This window comes from Staurois parvus, unplaced genomic scaffold (genome assembly GCF_062004578.1).
Source record: "Staurois parvus isolate SC_StPar_1 unplaced genomic scaffold, SC_StPar_1.0 ptg000105l, whole genome shotgun sequence".
Taxonomy (NCBI): Eukaryota; Metazoa; Chordata; class Amphibia; order Anura; family Ranidae; genus Staurois; species Staurois parvus.
In genome coordinates, this window is record NW_028317901.1 from 2352497 (window position 1) to 2379116 (window position 26620).

General features: G+C 41.9%; 1 protein-coding gene across 1 annotated transcript in view; it reads left to right on the forward strand.

Annotated features, from left to right (window-relative positions):
• Positions 1-26620, forward strand: part of CCDC33 (coiled-coil domain containing 33) — a 141373-nt gene that overhangs the window by 108138 nt on the left and 6615 nt on the right. Inside the window, exons 17-23 of the mRNA XM_089671381.1 lie at positions 10745-10940; positions 12111-12199; positions 17683-17814; positions 18951-19029; positions 23482-23603; positions 25398-25487; positions 25592-25708. Of these exons, the coding sequence (XP_089527507.1) occupies positions 10745-10940; positions 12111-12199; positions 17683-17814; positions 18951-19029; positions 23482-23603; positions 25398-25487; positions 25592-25708 (825 nt within the window). The remainder of the gene's footprint in view (positions 1-10744; positions 10941-12110; positions 12200-17682; positions 17815-18950; positions 19030-23481; positions 23604-25397; positions 25488-25591; positions 25709-26620) is intronic.

The window sequence follows — 26620 nt, forward strand, 5'->3', positions numbered from 1 at the left end:
TGGACAAACTTACAAAATCTGCAGGGGATCAAATAATTATGTCTGCGAAACACCCACGAGTGAGCTGCAATTGCTACACGACTAGTGACCGATATTAATGCTCAGAAGAGGAGGAAGTGGTGCAACACCCAGAAATCGTGGACTATCAATCAATGGAAGACTTAATATGGTCAGATAAATCGAGCTTCATACTGTTCCCAACCACGGGACATGTTTACATGCTGAAAACACTATGCCAAGTTTACGACCAGGACTGTCTTGTGCCAACAGTATAGCACGGTTGTGGTGCAATCATGGTTTTGGGCAGCTATATCTTGGTATTCTGCAGGCCCCTTCATTGAAAGGTAGAGTCACTGCCAGAAACTATGTACAAATTGTATCCGACCATGTGCAGAGATTGCTTCCTGAAGACAGCCCAATTTACCAGGACAATAATGCTCCAAATCACACAGCTGGTGTCAAATCTTGGTTTGATGAGCATGCAGATAAAGTCTCACACCTTCCCTGGGAGCCACAATATCATAGAGCCATTATGGTCAAGGTTTGGGCTTATTTTCTGCCTCCAGCATCTCTGTGAAAACTGGAACAATTTATGCATGAAGAGTGATATCAGATTCCATTATCCACCCTCCAAGACATATTTTTTCAATCTCCAGGAGAATTCAAGCCTTACAACATAGTAGGTAAAAATTTTGGCCTCTTACCTGGTGTTTCCATAATTTTGTCCAATACAATTTGCCAGACCTACTAACATCAGGAATATTCCAGTGGTGTTGTGGCCTAGGCTGGTTCTTTCCAAGGCTGCAAGTAAGTGGGAACCCTTAGGCCCCTTTCACATGGGCATTCCACAAGTCCACCTTTCACTTTTCAGGCAGGTTTGATCTTAAGGTCCATGAAGCCCTATGGACTGGTGGATATAAACAGACGTGTCTGTTTACACCCGCCTACCTCTGGGTCCATCCATTCAAATCAAATCAGACTGTGTCATGTTCTGTTTTTGTGGCCCAGAGCGAAGGTAGCCTGATGTAAACGGACAGTGGAGTCTGTTTACACCCAGCTGCCTACAGAACTGACAGGGTTCTGCCCGTGTCTGCCAGTCAGAAAATGAACAGTCACTGGTGTGACATTCGTCTCATTTGGATCTGATCAGCGGGGGATCTGCACATAGTTCCCCTGCTGATCAGAAAGGACTCTGATCGTATGAAAGCATCCTAAAGCTGGCAATAGATGGATCAAATCTCAGCCGGTTTAGCAGTGACCGGCCAAGGTTTGATCCATCTATGGGAAGGCTGATTGTACCCAAGTCAGTCCATTGAGCTACTTGGGTACAACCAGCATGTTGGATATTTAGCAATAATCATTGTTTACTTCCAGCAGGAACAGCTCCCCCACCCCCACTGGGAGAACACAATAGTTCTGTGGGAGATGGGGACTGACTGTGTTGATGGGGGAATCAAGCGATTTTATTTCCTGCAACCCGTGGTTACAGGAAAGCTGAAAATCCTGTATAAGGATATTGCCAAACTATTTCTTCTTCTCTGGACATAAATGACAGAAAATGTGTGCCTGGAAAATTGGGACATGCCAGCGTTAAATGGCTGTTGTGTTCATATGGTTCTTTGTGATTATTTGGAGAAAGAACAAAATATCTTATCATTCTTTGTATTAGACATCAAATCACATAATCTATGCCCTGCCTAAGGGTTCATTCACACAGTTGTCATCAGTTCAATCACGTTTTTTGCTAAGAAAAATTGATGAAAGCGGATTCAGGTTACATCAGTTTACAATACATCAGTTTGCACATCTATCTTCAGTTCAATGCCAATTACATTAGTTTGCAGATCAGTTCTTTTCAGGTCAGTTCAGTTAACATCAATCTACATCCATTTTTGCATCCATTTTTTTTAGTTATTGCAATAACCAAACAAAAGTGACAAAAGTATTACCAAAAATAATTTTTTGCCTAAAAACAGAATGAATGGATGACATTTGTTTACATTCATTTGCATATATTAATATCTGTCTAAAACAGAAAATGGACCTGAATGAACACGGATTTAGGCAGATGTAAACAGATCAGCATCCGCTTATATCTGTAAGTCCATAGAAATGAATTGCTGTCTGTTTTTCATGCAAAAACAGACAAATGAAAAATGGACGAACGGAACACCTATGTGAAAGGGCCCTAAAGCAGTCATGGCCCTAGTCATACACTAGTGGATTTTCAAACAAATGTTCATAGGAACATTTGCATGAACATTCTCACCAGTTCCTTTTAATGATTTCATGAATGCACTTCAAAATCTCCCTTGCTTTTATCATTCCATATAGGAGTGAATTAACTTTTTTGAATGAAAACCACCTTCACTGTTAGAAAAAATTTCCATCTTTAATTTTTCGATTTGACCCCACTAAAGATTCGTAATTTGACCAATGTTCCTGAAACAAAAGTTTTCCAATAAATCCTTCTAGCGTATAGCCAGCTTGTGATATACAGCCAGTGTGCCCTAAGGACTCTACTTGTTTTATCCTTTGTTATAATAAAAATGTCATTTTTTTCCCAAAAAAAATCCACAAAAAATATGTAGGTGAATCAGTCATGTGCCTGGTTTGCTGGGCTGGTGTTATTAGGGGAATGCTACATTTCTCATTTTTATTTTATTATTTTCAAAAACGCATAGTTGCCTTGGTTATCAGCAGATCAAAGGTGGATTGGAACACATTTGCAAATCTCCTCATTATAGGAATTGTCCAGACAATCGGTCATGTAATCTTAAGTGTTTACTGAAAATACACTATAGGGTCCCCTAGGAATTGTGGTTGGCTTTAGTCTCTCTACAGGGGTCTAGGGGCTTTGTCCATTAACGGCCACTTGACATCCCCCCCGCCCCATGAAATCATTTTGCATCCCCTGTCACCGCAATAATCAAAACTATGATTCCCCTGCATTGCTGTACATAGATGCAAATGCTGTATGGAAAAAAGAATTCAACCTCTCATGCTACAACCTTTGGGCATACGGATAGGAAAAAGCTACAAACAAGCATTTCTGAAGGTCTAAACTAAACAGAACAAGCTGAAAATCCTGTATAAAGCTATTGCCAAACTATTTCTTCTTCTCTGGACATAAATGACAGAAAATGTGTGCCTGGAAAATTGGGACATGCCAGCGTTAAATGACTGTTGTGTCCATATGGTTCTTTGTGATTATTTGGAGAAAGAACAAATATCTTCTCATTCTTTGTATTAGACAACAGATCCCTGTACATTTGCCCACTGTAACAGAATGCCAGAAGTGTATCTCAGGTGGTCATTAAAGTGTATTTAAACTCTAACAATCATTTTTTATTTTCTCCCTTTTGGTCTGGTGTATTTGCTATTGAAAGCATTTTATTGTATGTGTTCAACAATGCAGGCCATAGACGGGTCGTTTATCGGCCAAATTTTCGCCCGATGAAAAATTGGCCGATATTCACGCCGTTAGTGGGGCCAGCCCGTCGGCCATTTTTTGCGGATCTCCTCATTTATTTTTATCGGTCATGTTGGAAAATCCGCAAAACAAATCCGTTTTTGTGGACATTTAATGGCAGCATCGGCAACAGGGCCGACCAATTTTTTGTTTATCGCCCGAAAATTCGGCCGTCTATGGCCTGCCTTAATGAAAAAGTAGATGTTTATCCAGCTAGAGAAATCTTGTGAGCTGATAACTTCCTATATTCTCTGCCTCTGGACTGTTATCAGTTAGCATTGTTCCCAGCTGTCTCTGTGGACTACACAATTCCTCCCGTTAGAGTAGAGAGGGAGGTGTTATGTAGGCTTAACACACTCCCTGTGCTGAAACAACAATGCTCCTCAGCAGGGCTCGCTTTCCCATTAGGCACTGTAGGCATGTGCCTTCAGGCAGCCTGCATAGAGGAGTGCCCGTCTAGAGCGCCTCTCTCTCTCTCTACAGGTTCGGGGATGCACAGCTGCAGGCAGTTTAATTATGCTACTGCGAAGTGTGTGTGCCTTGACCCAGTGCAATGCTCTGGTTGTTGCCTCTCATTAACTAGGCCCCTTTCACACTAGTGCCCCACAGGGCAAGAGGACCTCTGCGGACCCTTATGTAAAGGGGAACTCTAATGTAAGAGGGAACACTGCAGACCTTGATGTAAAGGGGAACACTGCTGATTGTGATGTAAGTGGGCGGGGGCTTTGATGACCAGAGATCACCTTACATCAAAGTTCCTCTGTACATCACAGTCTGCAGTGTCCCCCTTACATAAGAGTTCTCCTTTAAATCAAGGTCAGCAGAAGTCCCCCTTGTACTGTAAGTGGGAACCCTGCAGATTCTGATGCAAAGGAGAACTCTGAGGATTCTGAAGTAAGGGGAACTCTGGGGACTCATTTGCAAGGGGGGGGGGCTCTGGTGACTAGAGACAGAGACCCCCCTACATCAGAGTTCCCCTTTACATCACAGTCCGCAGCATTCCCCTTTACGCATATAGAATTATTTTTAGAAAAATATTTTATCAAGAAAAAAAAAGTTGGGCTTACTGTCTTTTTTTGGGGGGGGGGGGGCATTTCAGGATTCACTGCCTATAGGCTCCTCAGATGTAAACCTGGTCCTGCTTCTCGGTACGGTTGTCACCCAAGGACAGGAAGTGTGTTAATTGCAGGATTACCGGATGAAAATAAACAAAAAGAACTTGAAAGGAAAACTAATGTAGCCAACACAGCTACGGATATTTAAGCTGTAATAACAATTTTTGGTTTTGGGTTTCGATAAGCTTTAAGATTGTTTTCTGGAAGTTTTTTTTTGTTTGTAGCTGGGCAGATGCAGCATGCTTTTAGGTGCTTTCAACTTGGGTGTGACATCAGTTTGAAGCTGTATTGTATTCGTCTTCCATAGTTTATGCAAAGGTTCTGTCCTGAGTTTTTGGATGGCACCACTATGTTTTCATAGATCTTTTGATAGGATCTTCAGCAGCACACCTTGGAACCGTGATAATCTATGTTATTTATTTACATAAAGCAACAGGCATCACAAGCTGACATTTCAGGAATTTGCAGTGATGACCTCATAGGTTCCCTTTTTGATAGAAGAATGATGACCTCATAGGATCCCTTCTTCACAGAAGGGTAATGACCTCATAATATCCCTTTTTCAGGTCACTCTTTTACTCAACCTGGTTCCTGCGAGGATACATTTATGTGGATAAAAGACAAGATTATCACTATACCTAGGTGCCCTGGTAAAAATCCTTATTTTCCTATGAGATCAGTGTGAGATGCTTCAAAACGCCACCTGAGTTTTGTCACAGTTATGTATGATGTGCAGCTTTCCTTCTCCTAAGTTGCATCAAGCATTATTTTATGACAGATGTTATTGTAACCCTCTTTTTATGAGAAATTCCCCTCCCCAAACAGCAGTATGGAAATACAGTAATACAAGTTTTATTTAGGAAGAGATTCATAATAGTACATACATCCAATGTACAAACAGGTATTATCAGCAAAGGGCCCGATAGGAGTCCTGTTGGAATTTTACATATATACATACAGATACATTTACTTTATATACAGATACTAATAGAGATACCTCTAGAGCAGTGCTTCTCAATTATTTTCTGTCATGCCCCCCCTAGGAAGAAGAAAACATTTTGCACCCCCTGCGTGACTGTAAATAGTATAATTTGTCTATACAATTGTTATAAGTACACCTCTGCATAATACTGTATCCTTATTAACGTATAAGAGAATAAAAAAAGAAAGAAATGTGGATCAATTTACAACAAAGAATAGCTTTATTAACTGTAGCAGAAAAGATTTAAAGTGCATTAGAAATTCAAAAAAAATTAAATCCTTAATTAAACCATAAACATTTTTTGATTGGACATGTCAAACCATATGATACTGAAAAAATACATAAAATCAATAAATAATAATGAATTCAAACCGATCACCAACATTTACTTAGGACCTAATCATTGGCGCCCCATCATTGGTGTCAGTGGGAGGAATAGTGCCTCATTATTGGTGTCAGTGGGAGGAATAGTGTCCCAACATTGGTGTCAGTGGGAGGAATAGCGTCCCATCATTGGTGTCAGTGGGAGGAATAGTGTCCCAACATTGGTGTCAGTGGGAGGAATAGCGCCCCATCATTGGTGTCAGTGGGAGGAATAGCACCCCATCATTGGTGTTAGTGGGAGGAATAGTGTCCCAACATTGGTGTCAGTGGGAGGAATAGTGTCCCAACATTGGTGTCAGTGGGAGGAATAGTACCCTGTCAGTGGGGAGAGGAATAGTGCCCCATCGTTGGTGTCAGTGGGGGGGAGGAATAGTGCCCCATCGTTTGTGTCAGTGGGAGGAATAGTGCCCCATCGTTGGTGTCAGTGGGAGGAATAATGCCCCATCATTAGTATCAGTGACACCAATGATGCGGCACTATTCCTCCCACTGACACCAATGACACTTGCTGACCCCTGTTGCAGTATGGTGCTGCTGCAGCCAGCATATGTGGTTGCAGCAGCACCTCTGCACTGCACACTTACCAGCTTTTCCCTCACTCGATTTTCGCGGGTCCGCCCGGCTCCGCCTCCTCGCCCGTGATTGGCCGCCTGTGTACCTTTCCTGAGCTACAGTTCTGACGGTCAATCACCGGTGAGGAGGCGGAGCCGAGCGGCAGGAGTGAGGGAGTGGCCGGAGTGACGGAAGGAGCAGCGCTTCCTGGATGGATCATCGTGGGAGCCAGGTAAGAGACAGCAGCCCTCTGCCCACCCCTGTACTTAGTGTCCCTTCTGTCGGAAGGGGGGGGGCGGCGACGCGCCCCCCTTGATGGAGCCTCGCGCCCCCCTGGGGGGCGCGCCCCACTATTTGAGAAGCACTGCTCTAGAGGAATGTTGCAGCAAAGTCCAGTTGCAGGGGCCGCTGATGATGGTCACAATGTGGAGTCTGTCTTTGTGTCAGAGATCTGAAGACATAATTAGCAATGATGGAGAAACCCTCTAGCCGCTGTCCAACCAACCTGAAGTGCAGTTTTTCAAATGCAGAAACAGTGGTGTGGCACTGGAACTCAGTCACCTATCTACTCTGCCTCTTAGTTCCTAGTAGTTTCTAATCTGACATACAACCGGACCTGTAACTACCAGAAGTGGCCATTGGATGCCTAACCTGGCTCTGTACTGGTTAATTGAGCCCTAAGCTAAAGCTAGCTATAGAATCCAAGACCAGAAGAGACAGGTTTAACTAAAATAATAGGCATTGCATATAACTAAAACAGGATCTGTATGTAAACTCTATTGCGATAAAACAGGTTCACCTACTAATATACTGGAAGGTGACCAATACAGTAGCACAAGCTTAGCTATCTGACGCTGTGCATTTGAGATAATAACAATAGGACAGAAACAAGTCCGTCATAAGGATTCCGATGCACACTCAAGAAACTATGGGAAGCTGCAATTAAGCTATTAGAACATAGGAATACTTGCCTAACAGTCTCTGATTCTGGTCGGAGTGAAAATACAGCAGCAGTAACAGCCCCTTTGTGTATAAGGTCATATGGCTCAGTTCTCTGTCTCTCTTCCTCCTTCCTTGGTTTCTGACCTAGATACACAGAGACAGGAAGAGATGTATGTAATAATCTCTGTGAACATTAAGCAGCAGAGCCACTTACTGACAGTAGAGGGCAGGAGATCCCTACATTGTAAATGTCACCTTTTGCAAAGAGTGCATGGGGAGAACTTTTGGTTGGACATCTCTACAAAATCTGCTTCATTGCTGGCACGAAGAGTTAGAGCAGGAAATCATAAAAGAGATTTTATATATATATTTATATATATATATATATATATATATATATATAAACACACACACATAGGGCATTTGTTTCTCTCTGAAATTAGGTGCAGGAACTCTCCCTGAGTCACGCCCTGTCTCCGTCCCTCACTGTCCCTGTGTTCCACACTTTACCTACCTTCCAGTACTGCCCTTTTAGAGAATACAGAACCAAGTATCAATTTGTATGGAATTTGTAATAATTACAAGAAAGGCAGTAAAATGATCCCCTACAGCCAGCAACAATAACCCCCTAGCAACAATGGACCACCTGCAACAAAATAATCCCCAGCAGCATCAACAAATCTCCCCACTACTAGCATCATTAGCTCCTACAGCAGCTAGCAACAATAGACCCCTCCCTCAACAGTAGATCCCTGCCCGCAACAATTTGCCCCACAGCAACATAAAACCCTTAGCAACAATTGATTCCCCACTATCAGCAGTAGACTTCCCCAGCATCAATAGAGACCCCCCTCCCCCACTCAAATAGATCCCCTCCAGTGACAATAGGTTCCCCAGCAGCCAGCATCAATGGACCCTGCAGTACGCCCCACCACCCCTTGCCATTACCTACATTCAGTGCTGAAGGTGCCGGAATTGCATTCCCCTGTGTTCCCCTGTGTTCCCGCTGAAAAAAAAAGACTATATATATATATTATACTTTTGCAAAAGTAATATTTTTGTTGCATTGGGCTGAAACTATTTCAGTCTAAGGTCATCCTTATTTTTAGACATTTTAGATCTTTTTAAGTTGGAAAATATTCTTTTGAAAACACAGAACATGTTTTGTTACTTTAGATGTAGATACTAGAATGAGTTTATACTTTTCCTGCTACCTTGACCTACTTGATATACAAGTAAATAGTATTAGTTAACAAAAGCACAGTTTCAACGTGCAGTCTGCAAAGTTATAGATCTCCCTCTTCTGGCCACAAACTGAACAACCAGTTTTATCTTTTCAACTAACTATACCAGGGGTCTGCAACCTTTAAGACATAAAGAGCCACTTGGACCCATTTCCGAGAGGGAAAAAAAGACTGGGAGCCGCAAAACCATTGCAACATTTAAAACAAATCCGACACTGCATATATTGCAAAAAACGCTCTGGTCATGAAGGGGGTTTAAGGGCCCAGTAAGCAAAGGGTTAATCAGGGCCACAGTGTATCGTCATAATCACAATCATAGCCTTAGGTCAGTGGTGGGCAACCTTTTTTTTCGACTGAGCCAAATCTCGCCAAAACCACGATTGAAATTTATTTTGAGAGAAACATTTTTAAAACTGAAAATACATCCCCCATATAGTAATTCATCCCCCATATAGTAATTCATCCCCCATAGTAATTCATCCCCCATAGTAATTCATCCCCCATATAGTAATTCATCCCTCATATAGTAATTCATCCCCCATAGTAATTCATCCCCCCTATAGTAATTCATCCCCCATATAGTAATTCATCCCCCATAGTAATTCATCCCCCCTATAGTAATTCATCCCCCCTATAGTAATTCATCCCCCCTATAGTAATTCATCCCCCCTATAGTAATTCATCCCCCGTAGTAATTCATCCCCCCTATAGTAATTCATCCCCCATATAGTAATTCATCCCCCCTATAGTAATTCATCCCCCATAGTAATTCATCCCCCATAGTAATTCATCCCCCATAGTAATTCATCCCATATAGTAATTCATCCCTCATATAGTAATTCATCCCTCATATAGTAATTCATCCCCCCTATAGTAATTCATCCCCCTATAGTAATTCATCCCCCCTATAGTAATTCATCCCCCCTGTAGTAATTCATCCCCCCTGTAGTAATTCATCCCCCGTAGTAATTCATCCCCCCTATAGTAATTCATCCCCCCTATAGTAATTCATCCCCCATAGTAATTCATTCCCCATATTGTGTGAATTCACTTACCTTTGCTCCGCGCGTTCCTCTCGCTGGGTTCCCGCGCCGTTCTGGTCTTCAGGGCGGACTGTGAGAGGAGAGGAGTTCGTCACGCTGCCCCGCCTACATCCGGGCTGCCCCGCCTACATCCTGACAGCCAATGTTTGCCAGCGGGCGCCCGGCACACAGAAGATCTACATTAAAAGAGCCGCGGCTTGCCGACCCTATTGCCTGTCACCTGGTGGGCAGTGTGCTCCGGAGCCGCAGGAAAGGTGAAAAAGAGCCGCATGCGGCTCCGGAGCCGCGGGTTGCCGACACCCGAACTATACTAATGACAGTGCAAGGCCTATACTGTATTTACAATAATAGCAATTGTGGACAATTCCTAGGACAGCGAAAATGTATAAATTACGATTATCATTTTCCTTATTTTGCTGTCCATTTATGCCTACCTCTAGAACTTTGTGGCTATTTGTGGATCGGATCTGCCAATTGGGGAGCATAATGGATTGGACTCCGATCCATTATGCTCAATCCGCAGATCTGATCCATCCTGCGGGGATCGTCGGTTTGCTTTACAACTTACCTTTTCGTGGAGCGGGTCAATCTCACCCCGTGCGGTAGGTGTCACCCGGTGCGGCGCACGCCCACCGCATCTGCCTAGGGACGCCCCTGCATCCCACCACCCTTTACAATGCACACCAGCATGCACGGGTTATACAGAGCTGGTGTGAATGAGCCCTTAAAATTTACTGTAGATACTTGTAGACTTTGTAAACTTGTAAGTCTGTGCTGACTTGAAGTCATTAGGTAGTGAATATTAGGTAGTGAATATATATTAGGTAGTGAATATCATTTACAGAGTTTATTGTTTTACTGCCTAGCTGTACAGTATCTTATTTCTCGTTAAATTACACTTTAAAATATTGTATGCTTATTAGTCAATGAACAGACAGGTAATAATTGCACACAAACACATTTACTAAGTGCATACTTTTAATTTGTTGCTGTTCTGAATATTACGAATAGGAGTTGGCAAACTATCGGCTGGCAATGCAGCGTATGGCCGATGACATCATTACTCTTCGCCGTCAAATGAGTGGACTAGAGGCAGAAAACAGTGCTCTTCGCAGTGAACGTAGCCTAAACCAAGATCTGGGGCGCAGCATCCTCAGTGACACAGACATTGATGTCATGACCAAAGCTGAATTAGCTGACCGATTGGGTGAGCAATTTTTTTTTGTTTGTTTTTTTTGTTTCATTAAGCATGCATTCAGATTTCATCTTGTTCTTTTTTAGTGTGTTCCAAAACTATTTTAAATACATTTTGGTAAACATCTTAAATACATAATAATTTCATGTGCATTTGCAATGTTGTCAAATTACTTGTCAAAGATGTTTGATAATGTCCTTGATAATAATAATAATAAAAAACAAATTGGTGTTCAACTTACAAAGGCACCATTTTAAAGAATAACTTCATTTTTGTTGAGAAAAAAATTCCCCTCTGGGTGATCTACATACAGTGCAAGGGTTTTAACAAAGTTTGTTGCAGATCCCTACCTTTTGTTATTCTGAAGAAATAGCTGTTTGTCTGTGCCATGTGCAAAGTGAATGAGAATTGGAGTGACTGTATAATTATCAGTCAGCTGATCAATTGTAGGGTTCTAATAGGGATAGTGGCCTTTAGATATGATTTCCCTTTGGAAATATATCACTAAAAATCAGATTTTTGTTGTGGGGGATGCCCAAAATCTAGCTTGTATCTTAGTGCAGACTTCTGAGAAAATCAGTAGGCCAATCAGACAAGCAGGAAATTAAAATTCTAGGGGGCGTTCTGTACACTAACTTTATACAGAATGCTTCCAAAATGCCATATTGCATTGCATTTTATAGAAAATTACAGCTCTGCAGGATGAAAAGGAAAAGTAAATTTTAATAACATTCAATTACAATATGACTTGTGTAGCAATTGTATATGCTATATTTTTTTTTATTTGCTACTTTTTTCCCCATGAAAGTGGAGTTACTCTTTAAATTCCAATGAAATGCGTATTTTGTTGTTTTGGGGTTTTTTTTTTACCAAGCTGTATATGTTTAGATATAAGAGAAGGATGAATTTGCTTGCATCATGCACTAAAAGGTCTATAACAGGGTGTAAAGGATGTTGGACATGAAAATCTGTTTCACAAAGTTCTAATGACAATAGAAATGTCTTCTTTTCCATGATTTCCAATTTTTCCAAAGAAAAGCTGGAATATGAGCTTCGCTGGTTGGATTATGAACAGGTTTTCTTGCTATAGCCATATAAAATTGTATCATGAATGAGGGTGCCAGTTTCACAACTGCAGGTGAGCAGATAATAAAGTTTATTTCCTTTGTCTTTCCTTTGCAGTGACTCTGAAACAAAAACTAGCAAGTGAAACATCGGAGCTACGTGGCATGAGAGATCGGGTCCAGCAGCTGCAGAATGAATTAGTCAGGGTAAGCAATGTAATATCCATTGCCAGGAAATCTATGGCCAATCAAAGAGGGCTGCAAAGCTTCACTTAGTCTACTGATTACACATGAGGGTCAGAACACATAAAGGTAAGGTTTGGGTTTCCCAGTCCATCTCATACTTGGGATCAGGGGCGGACCAGGGGGGATCAGGGGTACAAGCACTAAGCCACTGTAGGGTTTCTTGGTTGTGCAGGAACAGAGCAGTGCAAATTTGTGAACAGAGTATCTGCACCTGAATGCTCATTCAGAGAGCATCTTCTATTTTTTTTAAAGAATAAAAGATACTCTCTCATTGAGGCAGAGAGCTGGAGTGATTGACGTCTACTTTTTAGCCATTTGTACAGTAAAAATAGGCTAGCACTGATGATGTGTGCCCCATCTTTGTCTGCTACAGTGATTGTTACAGTTCCAGCTGCACTACACTCAGTACATTGATTGCTTTTGGTCACTTGTTTGGCACCTTCTCCGTTCATATAAAGCCTTGCATTAATTTCAATACATGCAAGGCACCCTGTGATTGGAGGAGGTGTGGATGAATGTCTCAGCACTGAATGTTTGTTAACTTATTTTTCCTGTGTAAATGGCCAAAGATAATTTTGACCATAATTTAGCATCAGGGGTGGACTGACCATTTCGAAACTCAGGCACTGCCCGAGGGCCTGGGATCAGTAGGGGGCCCCATGAGATGCCCCTGGTACCTTTTTCATAGGCTTTTTTGAGTTTGGGCAAGGACACAGGGGCCCCATGATCCCCTATTGCCCGGGGGCCCCATGAGTTGTCAGTCCGCCCCTGCTTGGGATGTAAGGGTTGATATTTAAAACAATTCACCATACACACCTCTAGCTCTGAGAAATCCATAAATGCAGTACCCACACAATAACAGAAAATCAACAGGGCTGCCAACTACCAAATGCCATTGATGCACTGCAGGCTAGAAAGCCAGCACTAGTAACTATTATTATTATTATTATTATTATACAGGATTTATATAGTGCCAACAGTTTCCTCAGCGCTTTACAATATAAAAAAAAGGCACCAACTAATACATTAGCACAAAAAGTGACAAAGTGTAAGATGTACAGTATATGCAGGGGCGTCCCTAGGGTTGGTGTCACCTGGTGCGATAACACTTGGTGACACCCTCTCCAACAATCCCCGCAAAATGGATCGGATCTGCCGATTGAGCATAATGGATCAGAGTCTGATCCATTATGCTCCGCAATCCGCAGATCCAATCCATCCTGCGGGGATCGTCGGCAGGCAAACTATACGGGGTGACACCGGACCAGCTCCATGAAAAAGTAAGTTGTAAAGCAAGCTGACGATCCCCACAGGATGGATCGGATCTGCGGATTGGGGAGCATAATGGATCGGACTCCGATCCATTATTCTCAATCCGCAGATCCGATCCATCCTGCGGGGATCATTAGCTTGCTTTACAACTTACCTTTTTGTGGAGCAGGTCCTGTGTCACCCCGTGTGGTAGGTATCACCCGGTGCGGCGCGCACCCCCCACACCTGCCTAAGGAACCCACTGAGTATATGCGATAAGCTTTAGTGATGAATAACCACAAAATAGTTTGCATGTTCTTTATATGAGGTACTACCTCAGTAGTAGATGAAGGTTGGGGTTTATCCACAGATCTGCATTGAGGCAGATGCTCATTCTGACCCTCAGTTGCATCAGACATTGTCATGAGATGCTTTCATTTAGATTTAGATGCTTGTAAGATGTAATCACAGTTAAAGCACAGGGCTTCAGACATTTGCTCCAAAAGCGGCCCTTCTACAAATCGAAGCATGCGGCAGAGGATGGATAGTCACTCCAGCTAAATAGGGAGTTCAATTGTCTGTCAGTGAAATCTTTATGGTAACAGCACCATCAACCTCTTTGATGACATGCTTGTTCAGGTGTACAACTGGAATGTCTACAGTGGGTAGAGACCACTTAGCAATAAATTCCCTTTCAAAAGGACAGAAACAATTGAATACATTTTTTATGTGCATTAACATGCAATTTTTCAAGACAAGCTTTCAGTCCATTGGACCTTGATGAAAGGGACATACCCTGAAGAAGGGGGGTGGGGCCAAGCTGCGGATCTATGTGTGAATGGACACACAGAGCAGCGGGTGCGCCCATAGCAAGCTGCTTGCTATGGGGGCACCCGACAGGAGGTAGGGGCCAAGAGAGCCTGCAGGGGACCCAAGAAGAGGAGGATCCAGGCTGCTCTGTTGAAAACTACTGCACACAGTAGGTAAGTATAGACATGTTTGTTATTTCCCCCACAAAAAAAAACAATGAACCTTTAGAATCACTTTCAATACCAAGTGTATCTTTGTAGCTGTACAGTAAAAGCTCTAAAAGATCCTAGACCCAGTCTGCTACTCTTAGTGCATAGTACTATCTACTGCATCAAGAAGGCTCAATTTGAATCAGAGAGGCACACTTACAAATGAAGGCCCAATAGCTTCAGAATTAGACTCCGGTATGGATGGCTTGCTTCGAGCACCTGCAAGCAGATTGCTCCATTGCACAAATAAAAATCTGGAAAAGGATATAAGGTGCCTTGTGGACGCAGAGGAGGCCTTAACATCACTTGGCAAGACTACAGAGGATGCCAATGAGGACAATTCTATAATAATGGTGGTCCCAGGATCTAGGTTACAGGCATCAGTTCCTTTTGAAGATACCTAGAAATTGTCCCTAGAAGCAAAATAGGAGTATGGGCTGAGGTCACCCATTGCGGCATGACAGTCCACTGTGTGTCTTTGAAAACACATGTTGCATCACATAGTGCAAAACAGTTAGGCCCAAAATGAGGCAAGGCCTTGCATGCTTACGAACTTCAGCAGCTGGTGCTGATGGGGGTTGCAGGTGACCAGAAGTGACCAAGTCACTGTAGGTGGACAGTGGAAAGAGACTGGAGATGGGATAATCCACGAGATGGTTGAAAAGCAGGAGCAACAGCTGGATTTTGTTTTTTTAGGTTGAATGACAGGAGATATGGTGTGGAACTTATGTGCATTACACTCCATGTTAAAGATAGTCATTACCAGGGTAAGATGGCAATGGCAGGATTTTTTAGAAAAGAAATGGCAACAACTATGAAGTACCTCCCAGTGCTTCAGCCCAACTGGCCTTACTTACTGCACGAGCTTTCAAAGACTGGGTCACATTAGAGGCTGTACCACATCTCTGGACCTGGAGAGTGCAATCTACAGAGGTCTGAAAAGCACAACAATACAGATCCCAGTACATTTCAGGTTAACCCTTGCAATCTTGCAATCCAGTGGGGTCCATAATGGTAATAATGGTCACCAGAACAAGTAAAGGGGAGGGACACTAATACTAAAAAAGAAGTTTTGCTTTTTCCGTACAGTTTACTTTACAAAGATTTTTTATTGGGATTTTTAAAATTGTATAACAAGGGGTACAAAAGATTACACACAGATAAGTGCATTGAAAAGGATATAAAAAGGAGGGTACAGCAGTTGAGGCTAATACATGACAGCTAGCCAGTGTGAACACAAGAAAAAATACACAAGATTTCTTCACAAACTGAAAAGTTCCAGAGAATATACAAATCTAGTAAAATTATGTCACATAAAGCAAATTAGTGGGGAAATAGATTTCCAATGAAAATGTAAGCCTCAAAGAAAGCAGGGAAGGGGAAAAGGGCTCCAACTCCAGGGCAGAATGCCAGGAAAGAGGGAAGGGGTAAAGGAGGGCCACCTACCAGCATAAGTGCTCATTTGCACTTGCTTCGACTTCAACACACATTAAAGCGCATACTAATTCAACATGCTTTCTTGATGTGTTTTTGATGCTTCAATGATGCTTCAGTGGTGCTTCATTGGTGCTTCAGTGGTGCTTTATTGAAGCTTTAATAAAGCTTGGAAAATTCCCTGTGTGCATTGATTTTTTATTTGTTTTAAAGTGGCCAAATAGAACCCCATCTCAGTAGTACCCCCATTCAGCAGATCCTAAGCTCATTGGTACCCTTATTCAGCTGATCCCCAGCTTACTAGTACCCTCATTCAGCAGATCCCCTGCTCAGGAGTACCCCCAGCTCTGCTGATGCTCCACTCAGTAGTAACCCCAGCTTTGCTGATTCTCACTCAGTAATAACCCCTAACTCAGTGATCTTCCACTCAGTAGTAACCCCCAGCTCTGCTGATCCTTCTATGGAGGCTTTGAAGACACTTTGAAGTGCCATAAAAGCAACATGGGGTATAATTTTTGAAACAAAGCAAAGAAAGCAACTTGTAAACAGGACTGTGATGCTGGTCATACATATTACAATTTTCTTGTGCAATTTTTCTTTAGACTTTCCAAAACTGTATAATATGAGGTAAAATCTAAACACTTTTAATTTGTATGGAATCAGCTAGGGCCTTGCTATGTAGTAATTGAAGGCAAATCTAAAAGATATTGAATAATTGTATAATGTATGGCCAGATTAAGCTTACCATTTTATTTAGTGACAAGTGCTTTGACCGGTATTCAGAGTGCTTTAAAAAAAGCGTGTTCAATGCCACATTTTGAAGCAAGTATAAACGAGCCCTAAGTGGCCTAAGGAGGGAAGAGAAAGGAAGAACCAGGTGGAATGGGGGACTTTCCTGGGAAGGGGGGATAAGGGGAACAAAAATGGGGAGAATGTCCTGTGCAGATCAATCCATTGTGCCACCCTAGGACAGGCCATGCAAACGGTTATATAGATAACAGGAAGTGGTCCAGAGCTAAGTGGTCATTAATGGTAATCCAAGGATTCCATACCTTCAGGAACTTGGAATGGGTGTCCCTGAAAATAGACGTGAGCTTCTCATGCACCATGGTTCCCTTAAGGTGCTATTTAACCTCAGCAAAATTAAGGGACAGTTGCCAGCAGGCCTTAGATATGTTCTGCCGTGCTGCCAGGGCAAACTCCACCAGCTTCCTCTGGGCTTTACTCAAGGATGGAAAGAACTTATGCAACAAGGCTTCTCCCAGGGAATGCTTGCTAACTTGACATTTAGAACTGATCTAATCAGAGAACAGACCTGGGTCCAAAATCATGACACTTTCAGGCAGAACCCTTTCCTGTACAGTTTAATTGTGTTGGCAAGAAATACTTATCTTTACATCTGTCAATGGATGGATTGCTAATTAATACTATTTAGGGTGTTCATTTTGCATGTCATTCAAACAGCTGCTGTCTAATGTTATCAGCAGAGAACAGCCCTGGAATAACTGGGACAAATGACAAGGTTTTTTGTCTGTGCTGTAGTTTATGAGCTCCAGAGCTTTGTTATGTCTTGGCCAATAACTAGCTTATACACTAGCACAAGTCAATAAAAATCTCATTATATATAATGCAATGTTTTCGCTTTACAGGACAATGTACTCACATGGAATTCAGTGTATTGATCTATTCTCAGCAAACTTTCTTATCTTAGCAGTGTGAATTGCTTGTGTTGTTTTTCAGAGAAATGATCGGGAGAAGGAACTACTCCTGCTACAAAGAGCGCACCAACAACAGCAGACTGTACTAAACCAGTACCACCAGAGACTGGGTCGGGCTAAAAATTTACAGGACACTGTGCGAAAGCAGGAGAAGGTGAGGCACCTAGGTTAAGATGCAGTCTATAGTAATACTTTAAAGCTTACTCCTTTTTTTTTTTTTTTAAAGGAATGGTACATACATTCAATGAAAAGTGTACTTTGTGCTGGTGGCTACTGTCTTAGCTGAAATCTTCCACAGTGGTAATTTTCCAGTACTGGGGGGGGATAATACAAGCCATTGGACCCATCATGGGCACTTGTCAAGAACACAATGAAAACAATTAAAGGGGCTCTATGAATTGAAGATGCGGACCTTTCATTCATCCGCCTTCTCAATTCACAGAGCACTTTTTATTGCTGGAAGCTCCAGTATAGCTTCCATGAATAGATGAGATTGGTGGATAAGGCAGGCATAGTCTGCACTATTGTCAAGTGCATATGACAGGTCCAGAATGCCCCTCAGCACCAGATGACTGCTGCTACAGGGTTAGAAGACTAACAGTGGTAATTATGACAGCAGCCACCATCACAAGGTACTCTTTTTATTGAATGCAGGTACCATCCCTTGTGCAGATTTAAAAAAAAAAACAAAACTTAGACTTTATCAAAGAGCACTGCTGTACTCTCTGCTTATAAGGGAGGAAGCATAACCAAGGGAGGAAGCATAACCATCCAGGAACATAATGATAAAATTAAGTCCATGGCGTAAGTACACTCCATGGCAAAAGTACAGTAACACATGGGGGTAGATTTACTCAAACTAGTGCACTCAGAAACTGGTGCAGCTGTGCATGGTAGCTTCATCTTCTAACTTCAGCTTGTTCATTTAAACTTTGACAATACAGCCTGAAGTGCATTAATGTGAATGCATCCATAAACACAGTTCTGATAAGGGACATTCACAAACAACATATCCTATTATTCTGCCTGTTCTGTGTGCAAAAAAATGGCTCTGTCCTAACAATCCACCCTTCTCCTAAGACGTGCTCCTCGGATTAACCTCCCATCACCTAAGTTTTACAAACATCAATTACCACCCATCAGTCAATATTTCTCATTTACTGTGTTCCCTTTTCTGTGAAGATAAAAAAGACATACTACAGAAAACACTTACCTCTCTGTCCAATCCTTCGCCTAGCACAGATCATTTGTGTCTAATGGCACATTTGTGTTGGTCTTGTTTTTATCTAGGTAATTGAGAAAATGGAAAAACTCCTGGACAATAAACTCAGGGATGAGAAGAAGAGTCGTACTGACAAAGGAGACAGAGGTGATAATACCAGTACTGAATACATAAAAGGACAGCATTGACTACTGTTATGTTTACCCCACGTAATTCATTTTGTTACCTCAAAATGAAGTTTAGTGACATATTTTAAACAGCGCCAGGGACAGTACTTATATGAAGCTTGAATGTTGAATGTGCTGGTGGCTGCGCTGTTCCTTGAAACCTTCATTCATCTGCCCCCCAGGTACCCCTGTAGCTATGATCTTCCAGTGCTGCGGGGGTTAATACAAGCATCTCCACCTGCCACAGGCACTCAACAAAAATCAATACACTTCACCTTAAAATTGTATCAAAAGTAAAAAAGTTTTTTTTTATTTTAGACAGAGTGCTAAGGGTTAATACCCCTGTCTGTTTTTTTTTAATCGCTGTCTATGTCCCTGTTAGAGAGTCTCACGTATTCCCGTTTGTCTTGGTGACCACCATCTTTTGGACTAAAGTTGTTGTATAACAGTAATAGAGAGGAAATTATCCAGTGTAGACACTTCTGGTGGCATCTATCTAAGACACCATCTCCCTCACTTTGGAGAGGTTTCCTTTCACTTACTATTGCATCTACAGAACTGAAAGTAAAGGGACACAGATGGCAAAAAAATGGGACATATACATACATATATATATATATATATATATATATATATATATATATATATATATATATATATATATATATATAAACACACACACACACACACTGTATACTTAGTTTTGCCAGCAACCATCCATTCCTTGGACATGTTACTAGACCATAGGGGCAAAAAGGATTGATATGTAAAATTCAATCATTGCAACTTTTATTAGAATATGGCTGTTTCCCTATCTATATGTACATATGTACATTAGGGGCTCTTTCACCAGACGGATATGGAGTGTGGTGCCCTCTGAAGAGTGACCCATGTTCAGATCGCTTTTCAGACAGCATTTGACAGGCAGTGAGGTGGTATTATATCACCTCCCCACCTCCTGATTTAACTCTATAAGGCTGCACTACCACACATTACATAGCATGATTTGCACACAATTTCAGTACAGCCCCTATTGAACTCAATGGGCAAGTTTGACAAGTGTGTAGTCTGCTTTCTCCGATGCAGGTGGCACTCAACATGAGTGGTACCACAGCTAGAGAAGAAGTCAGGAGAAACCTGGTATCTCTATGGTTTCCTGGTCCCCTGAGGTAGCATTCTGGTTGGCTACGCTGCATTTAGGTGACCCTTGGTGGCCATCTTGTGTCAGCAGAGTCTTTTAAAGTCCTTGCCCCTAGGAGAGGTAAAAAGCTCCCATCTGTCAGGGAAAGTGATAGCAACAGGAATAGATTCTTGACAAGGAGGGACAGGCTAGGGACACACCATCCTATTTTGGAAACCTCCCCATTGGGACCAGACTGGCCAGACCAGGCCACCTTCTGCCCTCTGAGACAGTGTCGGTGCACCTAAACCTGCTGTGATATCAAGTCACATGGAACTGTGAGTGTTTCTTAACATGGCACTCTCCCACTGGGCTGTCTGTTAAGTTTAGCCTTTCCTTTAATACAAATTCTTGTTCCTGCAACCGAACTCTGTGTAATTACTCCGCTGCACTGCACCTACCCACAAGCATGCCATTTTTTAAAAACTCTACACCCTGATTTAAAAATGTCATGACCGCTCAGCCAACTGTTTTTACCAGCAACTAACTGCCTGTCTAAAAGATACCTAAAAATAAATTACAGGTTATATTGGAACCTCCTATCCCGTAAAAAATTGACTATATATTTCAACCTTTAAGGTGCTGACATTTAACCTATAGCTTACTAGACATGCAAGCAGCAAAAAATTGGAAAAGGACAGTGAAGGAAAATGAAAACCGCTAATATTCATTTCATCATACCACTAGTAAAAAAAAAAGGTAGTGCAGTCATTCCATGATCCAATGATCTCACTGGCCCATGATCAAAACTGTTTGCCTTCAGGCACTGCTTGTGGTCTTCCTGGGGCATTTTTTTATGAGCCCCATAGCAGCTGGTCACAACGCATGGCGTTTTAAAAATGCAATGAAGTAGACTTTTTAATTCTCTGTATTTGTGACAGTGATGACTTGTTTGACAGTTTGCTATGGATAAAGCTTTGCTATTCAGCCAGAACTGGTGTAAGATGTATAGCTTGCCATAAGCAGATGAAGGGGGACATTAATCTTAAACTAGAGGGTAAATGTGTAGTCTGAGAAATAGTTCTGTAATAAGGCATAATATAAATGAAAGAGAACACTGAGAGTGACAACTGGAAGTGAGCACATTAGGGAGCATGTTTAGCGTGGAAACATTGAATACATCATTGTAAATTCATGTCTGACATCTGAAGGATTTCTCTTCTGTTGTTTCAGCTTTTCTGCCATGTTTCAGTTAGTTCCACACTGAGCAATCCTGTAGCCTTAACCTGGATGGCTTACCAAAACTCTTATACTGTCATCTGCCATGCATTGTCCAGAATAAGTCCAATAACACTAGTAAAGGTCAGCCTGAGGATTGTTACTGCTCAACCCGTGAGAGAAACATCTCAAGGGATATTGTTAGGTCAAGAAAGTAACATAGCACTCCCTATTTGTAAAAATACAATTATTATGAATGGCTTGTTTAAATGGTTTGGCTCAATTTTAGTTTTAGGTAGGATCTGCCTTGCTCAGCAGAGGATGCTGATCGGAGCAGAGTGGGTGGATGACAGGTCCGTGTTCGTTCCTTTTATGCAGAGCATACAGACCACTCTGCTCTGTGGGCAGTCAGGTATAAACTGACCAGCTAACCGTTTACACCCGAATGCCGTTTAATGCGATCTGCCTAGATGGAGGGGAACAGATCTCCTTCCACTTTATTTAGCAATACATGGACTATCTGATCAGGTCCGCCTGAAAAAATGACAGGCGGACCTGATTGGATCACCCGTGTGAAAGGGACCTAACACTTTTTAATGTTCTAAGGTTCTATATCTCGTTTTCGCTATATGCATACAATCTTTGTTATACATGAAAAAGGACTCCCAGAGCACTTTAACTTAGGTAATATAAAGGTAAAGAGACAGCAGAGTATTAGCAGCCTATCTTTTGTCTCCTTTTCTCTGATTGAAATCCAGTACTGAGCCCTCTAAAAGGGGATGGGGCATTGCTATAAGTCATTCACTTGTGTGTATAATATCCAGCTTTGGTTATTGAGTATGGTAAACAGGCTTTTTTTAAGCAAAGATGATAGCTAAATAGGTAAAAATGAGACCTGAGTTGCACATACTGGCTGTATGTAAGAATTCTAAATATTCCAATTAAATATTTTATATTAACTTATCTAAAAAATGAAAAAGCAAGTTTTTAAAAAAATTTTTTTATCCTAACCATTATAAAGAAAGAAAATATATATGAAACCATTTTACATTTCTTTTAAAGGTGGCATTAGATATCAGTAACATGATGGCCATTACCTCTGATTTTTACATCTATGATGTCCATTGGCCTATGATGTACCAAATTAGTTGGACATATTTGGTCATTAAACTGGTGCTCTTAGTGCTGTAATAGGAATGCGACACAGGTCTGTAAGTACTTACACCAGTAACCTGGTGAGCCAAAATATTGGTTTAAAAAATATGTTTTTAAGTTAGATTCAATGGGCACCTAAAATACCTTGTATCAGCTGACCAATACATCAACAGAATGGATAAAACCACTAACCCTAGGTTCACATCTCTGCTGGTGGTGCCGCTGCGGATCCACACAAAAATTCGTGCAGCCGCTCCACCCGCACAGAGAAATGCAGACCCATGGGCGGGTGTCATTAGTTCTAATGGCACACTGCTCGCACTGGAAAACGCAACTGTACTGGGAACTGAGGTTCCCGTGCGGGCTGCGTTTTCCAAAGAAGTGCAGGGACTTCTTCCCTGCATGTCACGGGCACGGGAGTCCATTCAAATGAATGGGCTCTCGTGCCTGTGCAAAACACAGCCCACACGGCCGCATATATGTGAAGCAGGGGTAAGATACAACAGCAGGGTAATAGGATTACTAGGAGTGGTGATAGGAGAGAATGTGGTATAAAAAAAGTGAATGAGATTATGATATATACTAATAATAGGCAAGAACCTGATAAAAGAAAACCTTGTGTGCACACAAAGTATTAAACACGACAGCACTGTTGAAGTGTATGTACAGTCATGTCTTGTGGAGAGAGCAAGGAAGGGTTTGAATCCCTGTCAATTTATTTTTTGTTGTCCACATGGGGACACAGACTATAATAAAAACCTAATGGATTTTATCCCTTCCTCATTCTGTCCAAAACTAAAAAAAACCTTTGGACTATACAAGTGGGAACACAGCGAGATCTGTGAATAGGATGAACTATGGGAATAAAACATATGACTGAGAACCTGACTGATGACATGACATTAAACACTATAGTGGTAATTGTTAACTCATTTTCAGGAGTTCGAGTTGACATTCTGCAGGGGGAGGTTTATTCTGCATTACTAGCTGAGAACACACGTTTAAGGGAAGAACTGGATAAAGCTCGACAACCTACAACAGTGTTGACTCAGATCCATCCGGTAAGTAGGATAATAGGTTAGGTTTGCACCTTTATGTTTCCTTGCATTTCATAACGTGCTTTTGATGAGCATTTTGCACATGCATTGATGTACGTTTTTATGCATCATGCGTTTTTCATGCTGCCCAATAACCAACCATTTGGGTTTGTAACCAGGGGCTCAAATTGCATGCAAAACATATTACATATGCGGTTTCATGAATTACTATTGACATCAATGTGCCTCAAAATGATTGAAAGCAGACAAAAAAAGCCAGAAATAATATATTTTAAACAACGTGTTGTGGCACACTGCACAGGTGTAAACAGACTCCCTCTATAACATTGCCTTTGATGATGAATGCGTTTTAGCGTTCTCTGAGGTGCAGGTTAAAATACAAATGTAGAGTCTGTAGGACGCATTGGGGTAGATTTACTAAAACTGGAGCATTCAGAATCCGATGCAGCTGTGCATGGTAGCCAATCAGCTTCTAATTTCATGACACGCTGATGTGAAAAGCTACCTTTTTAAAAGTAATAAAAGACAAATAATACCCCAAGTGAGCATTACAAATATATAGGAATAAATTATGTTCACATTTCCTAAAGAAAGCTCTAGAAAGTATAAACCTGTGCATATTAGGCCCCTCTCACACGAAAGATCTGATCAGGTCCACCTGTCGGTTTTTCAGGTGGACCTGATTGGATGGTCCATTCACCCCTATGGACAACAGGTTTATCTCCAGGTTCAATCTGGTCCGCTAATTGAAAAAAAAAACAAAACAAAAAAAAAACATGGATAGAGATCGCTCCTTATCCGTTTAGGCAGATTGGATTGGAGTGTAGTCGGGTTGTAAATGGGCAGTAGAGTCCATTTACACCTGGACATCCATACAGTAGAGTGGGCTCTGTCCATGTCTTCTCTGCAGAAAGTGAGCGGACACTCATGTGCCATCTGCCTGCTCTGCTCTGATCAGCAGGGGACCTGTGAGCTGATTCCCTGCTGATTGGAATGGAATCCGCACCACGTGAAAGGGCCCTTAGAGTAAAAATTCTGTGATCATTCTCGGTGATAATAGTAAACAAGACAAGGGCGAATCTTCCTAATCAGAGCACAGATAGTAATAAAAACCTGACAGGTGTTCTCATCCATCTCCATTTTATCCAAAACTGAAAAGGTTTTGTCTATAGTTATACTGTGGGTTTGACCCTGTCATCCCTTCCATTTATCTTTGGGTGCAAGGCACAATGGTAGTATGTCTATCCTTCTATCCTAATATAATCTTGTGGCTTATCTACTCAATTTTGAAATGTTTCATTAAAGCAATTCTAAAGGTTAATTTTTTTTTTTTTTTGGAAATAACAAACCTGTCTATACTTAACTACTGGATCCTCCTCTTCTCAGGTCCCCTGCAGGCCCCTTCCTGGCCCCTCTGTCCTATCAGGTGCCCCCACAGCAAGCAGCTTGCAATGGGGCACCCACTGCTCCATGTGTCCATTCATGCAAGGAGCAGCGGCTTGCCCCCCTCTCTCCTCATTGGCTGAATGGCTGTGATTGACAGCAAGCAGGAGCCAATGGCTCCTGCTTGCTGTCTCAGCCAATGAGGAGGCAGAGACCCGGCACAGCCGAGGCTGTTCACATTACTGGATCACAATGAGGCTCAGGTCATATTGAGGGGGCTGGGGGCACTGCAGTACATAGAAGGTTTAAAGGTAAAAAAACTTTCAGCCTTTACAACCTCTTTAATTTAGTAAGTATAATTTTGCATTTACTTTATGATACATAAACAGAGAATCAAGTATTTTCTTTTTCCAGGTTCCTGAACAATTAACTGACAGTGAGAAGTTTTCTCTTCTAAGCAAATTGGAAAAGTTACAAGCAAGAGTACAGAGTCTGGAGAGAGAGGTTAGCTCCCATACTATACACATTATCAGTGGACTAATATACCTGATCTGATTCTGTTCTCCTTTCGTGTTCTTCTCTAACATTATCACCTCTCTTACTGTCAGCTGGAGGATTCAGCCCGGCGATGGGGCCGTGACAAACAGCAATTCCTTACACAGATTTCAGAGCAGCAGATGGGATTCCGCCGGACCCAGACCACTATCCTGCACCACTTTCCTACTGTAAGAAAAAAATAGCCATTTATTCCTTAATTTCTCTTGTGTTGGATGATAATTTTTTCTGAAAGAGTGTCTAATCCTGAGTTTCAAGAATAGCCTTTTTTGTTTTCTAAATTAGAGTGACACCAGATAACATGGTCAGGTTTCTGTGGTAATGAGCCCTTGTAGAATATCAACTCAGGGTTCCCCAGGGCATGGCGTCTAGACCCCAGCCTACTTCACCAGGGTCTCTGATGGTGGAGATGGACATACAGCAAACTGGAAGCAGGTCACAGCCCCAGGTACGCCCAGCTGAGGCGAAGACCACTTGCATGTGCAGAGTACAGATGGTAGGAGACAGAAGAGGATCCAAGAAACGAGCCAAGGTCAGAGCGGGCATCAGGCAAGCAAAATGGTTGATAAGCCGGGGTTGGTACACAGGAAGTCAGACACAGAAGACAAGTAATACACGGCAAACCAGGAGCTCAGAGAAACTGGGAAGTTGTACAAACAGAGCGGGCTGCTCTAAGCATGTCTTGTATAGGGAAGCAGACTGGGAGGCAGGCCAGGAAGTGATAGAAGGGAAAGGGACATAAATCCACAGTAGAGCAGGCATCTCCTATAGGTGAACACAGGTGAACTGCACATGTGAATAAAAACACAGGTCTAGCAGAAGCACTGCAGCAAGGTAGTAACAAATTCACAGGCAGGAATCTGCAGGCTAAACTGTGAAAGACATCCTCAAAAATAATCCATACACATCCACTACTTAAAGGATAAGTTCACCTTTTTAGAAAAAAAAAATAAATGCACAATTTTTTGCATTTAAAAAAATGTGCATTTATTATTTTTGTCTGCAAGAGCCGGGACAGGATTGCACCAGCAATCAGTAGACTGCTGATGCCATGCAGGTCTCCTGCAGACCTGTCAGAATAT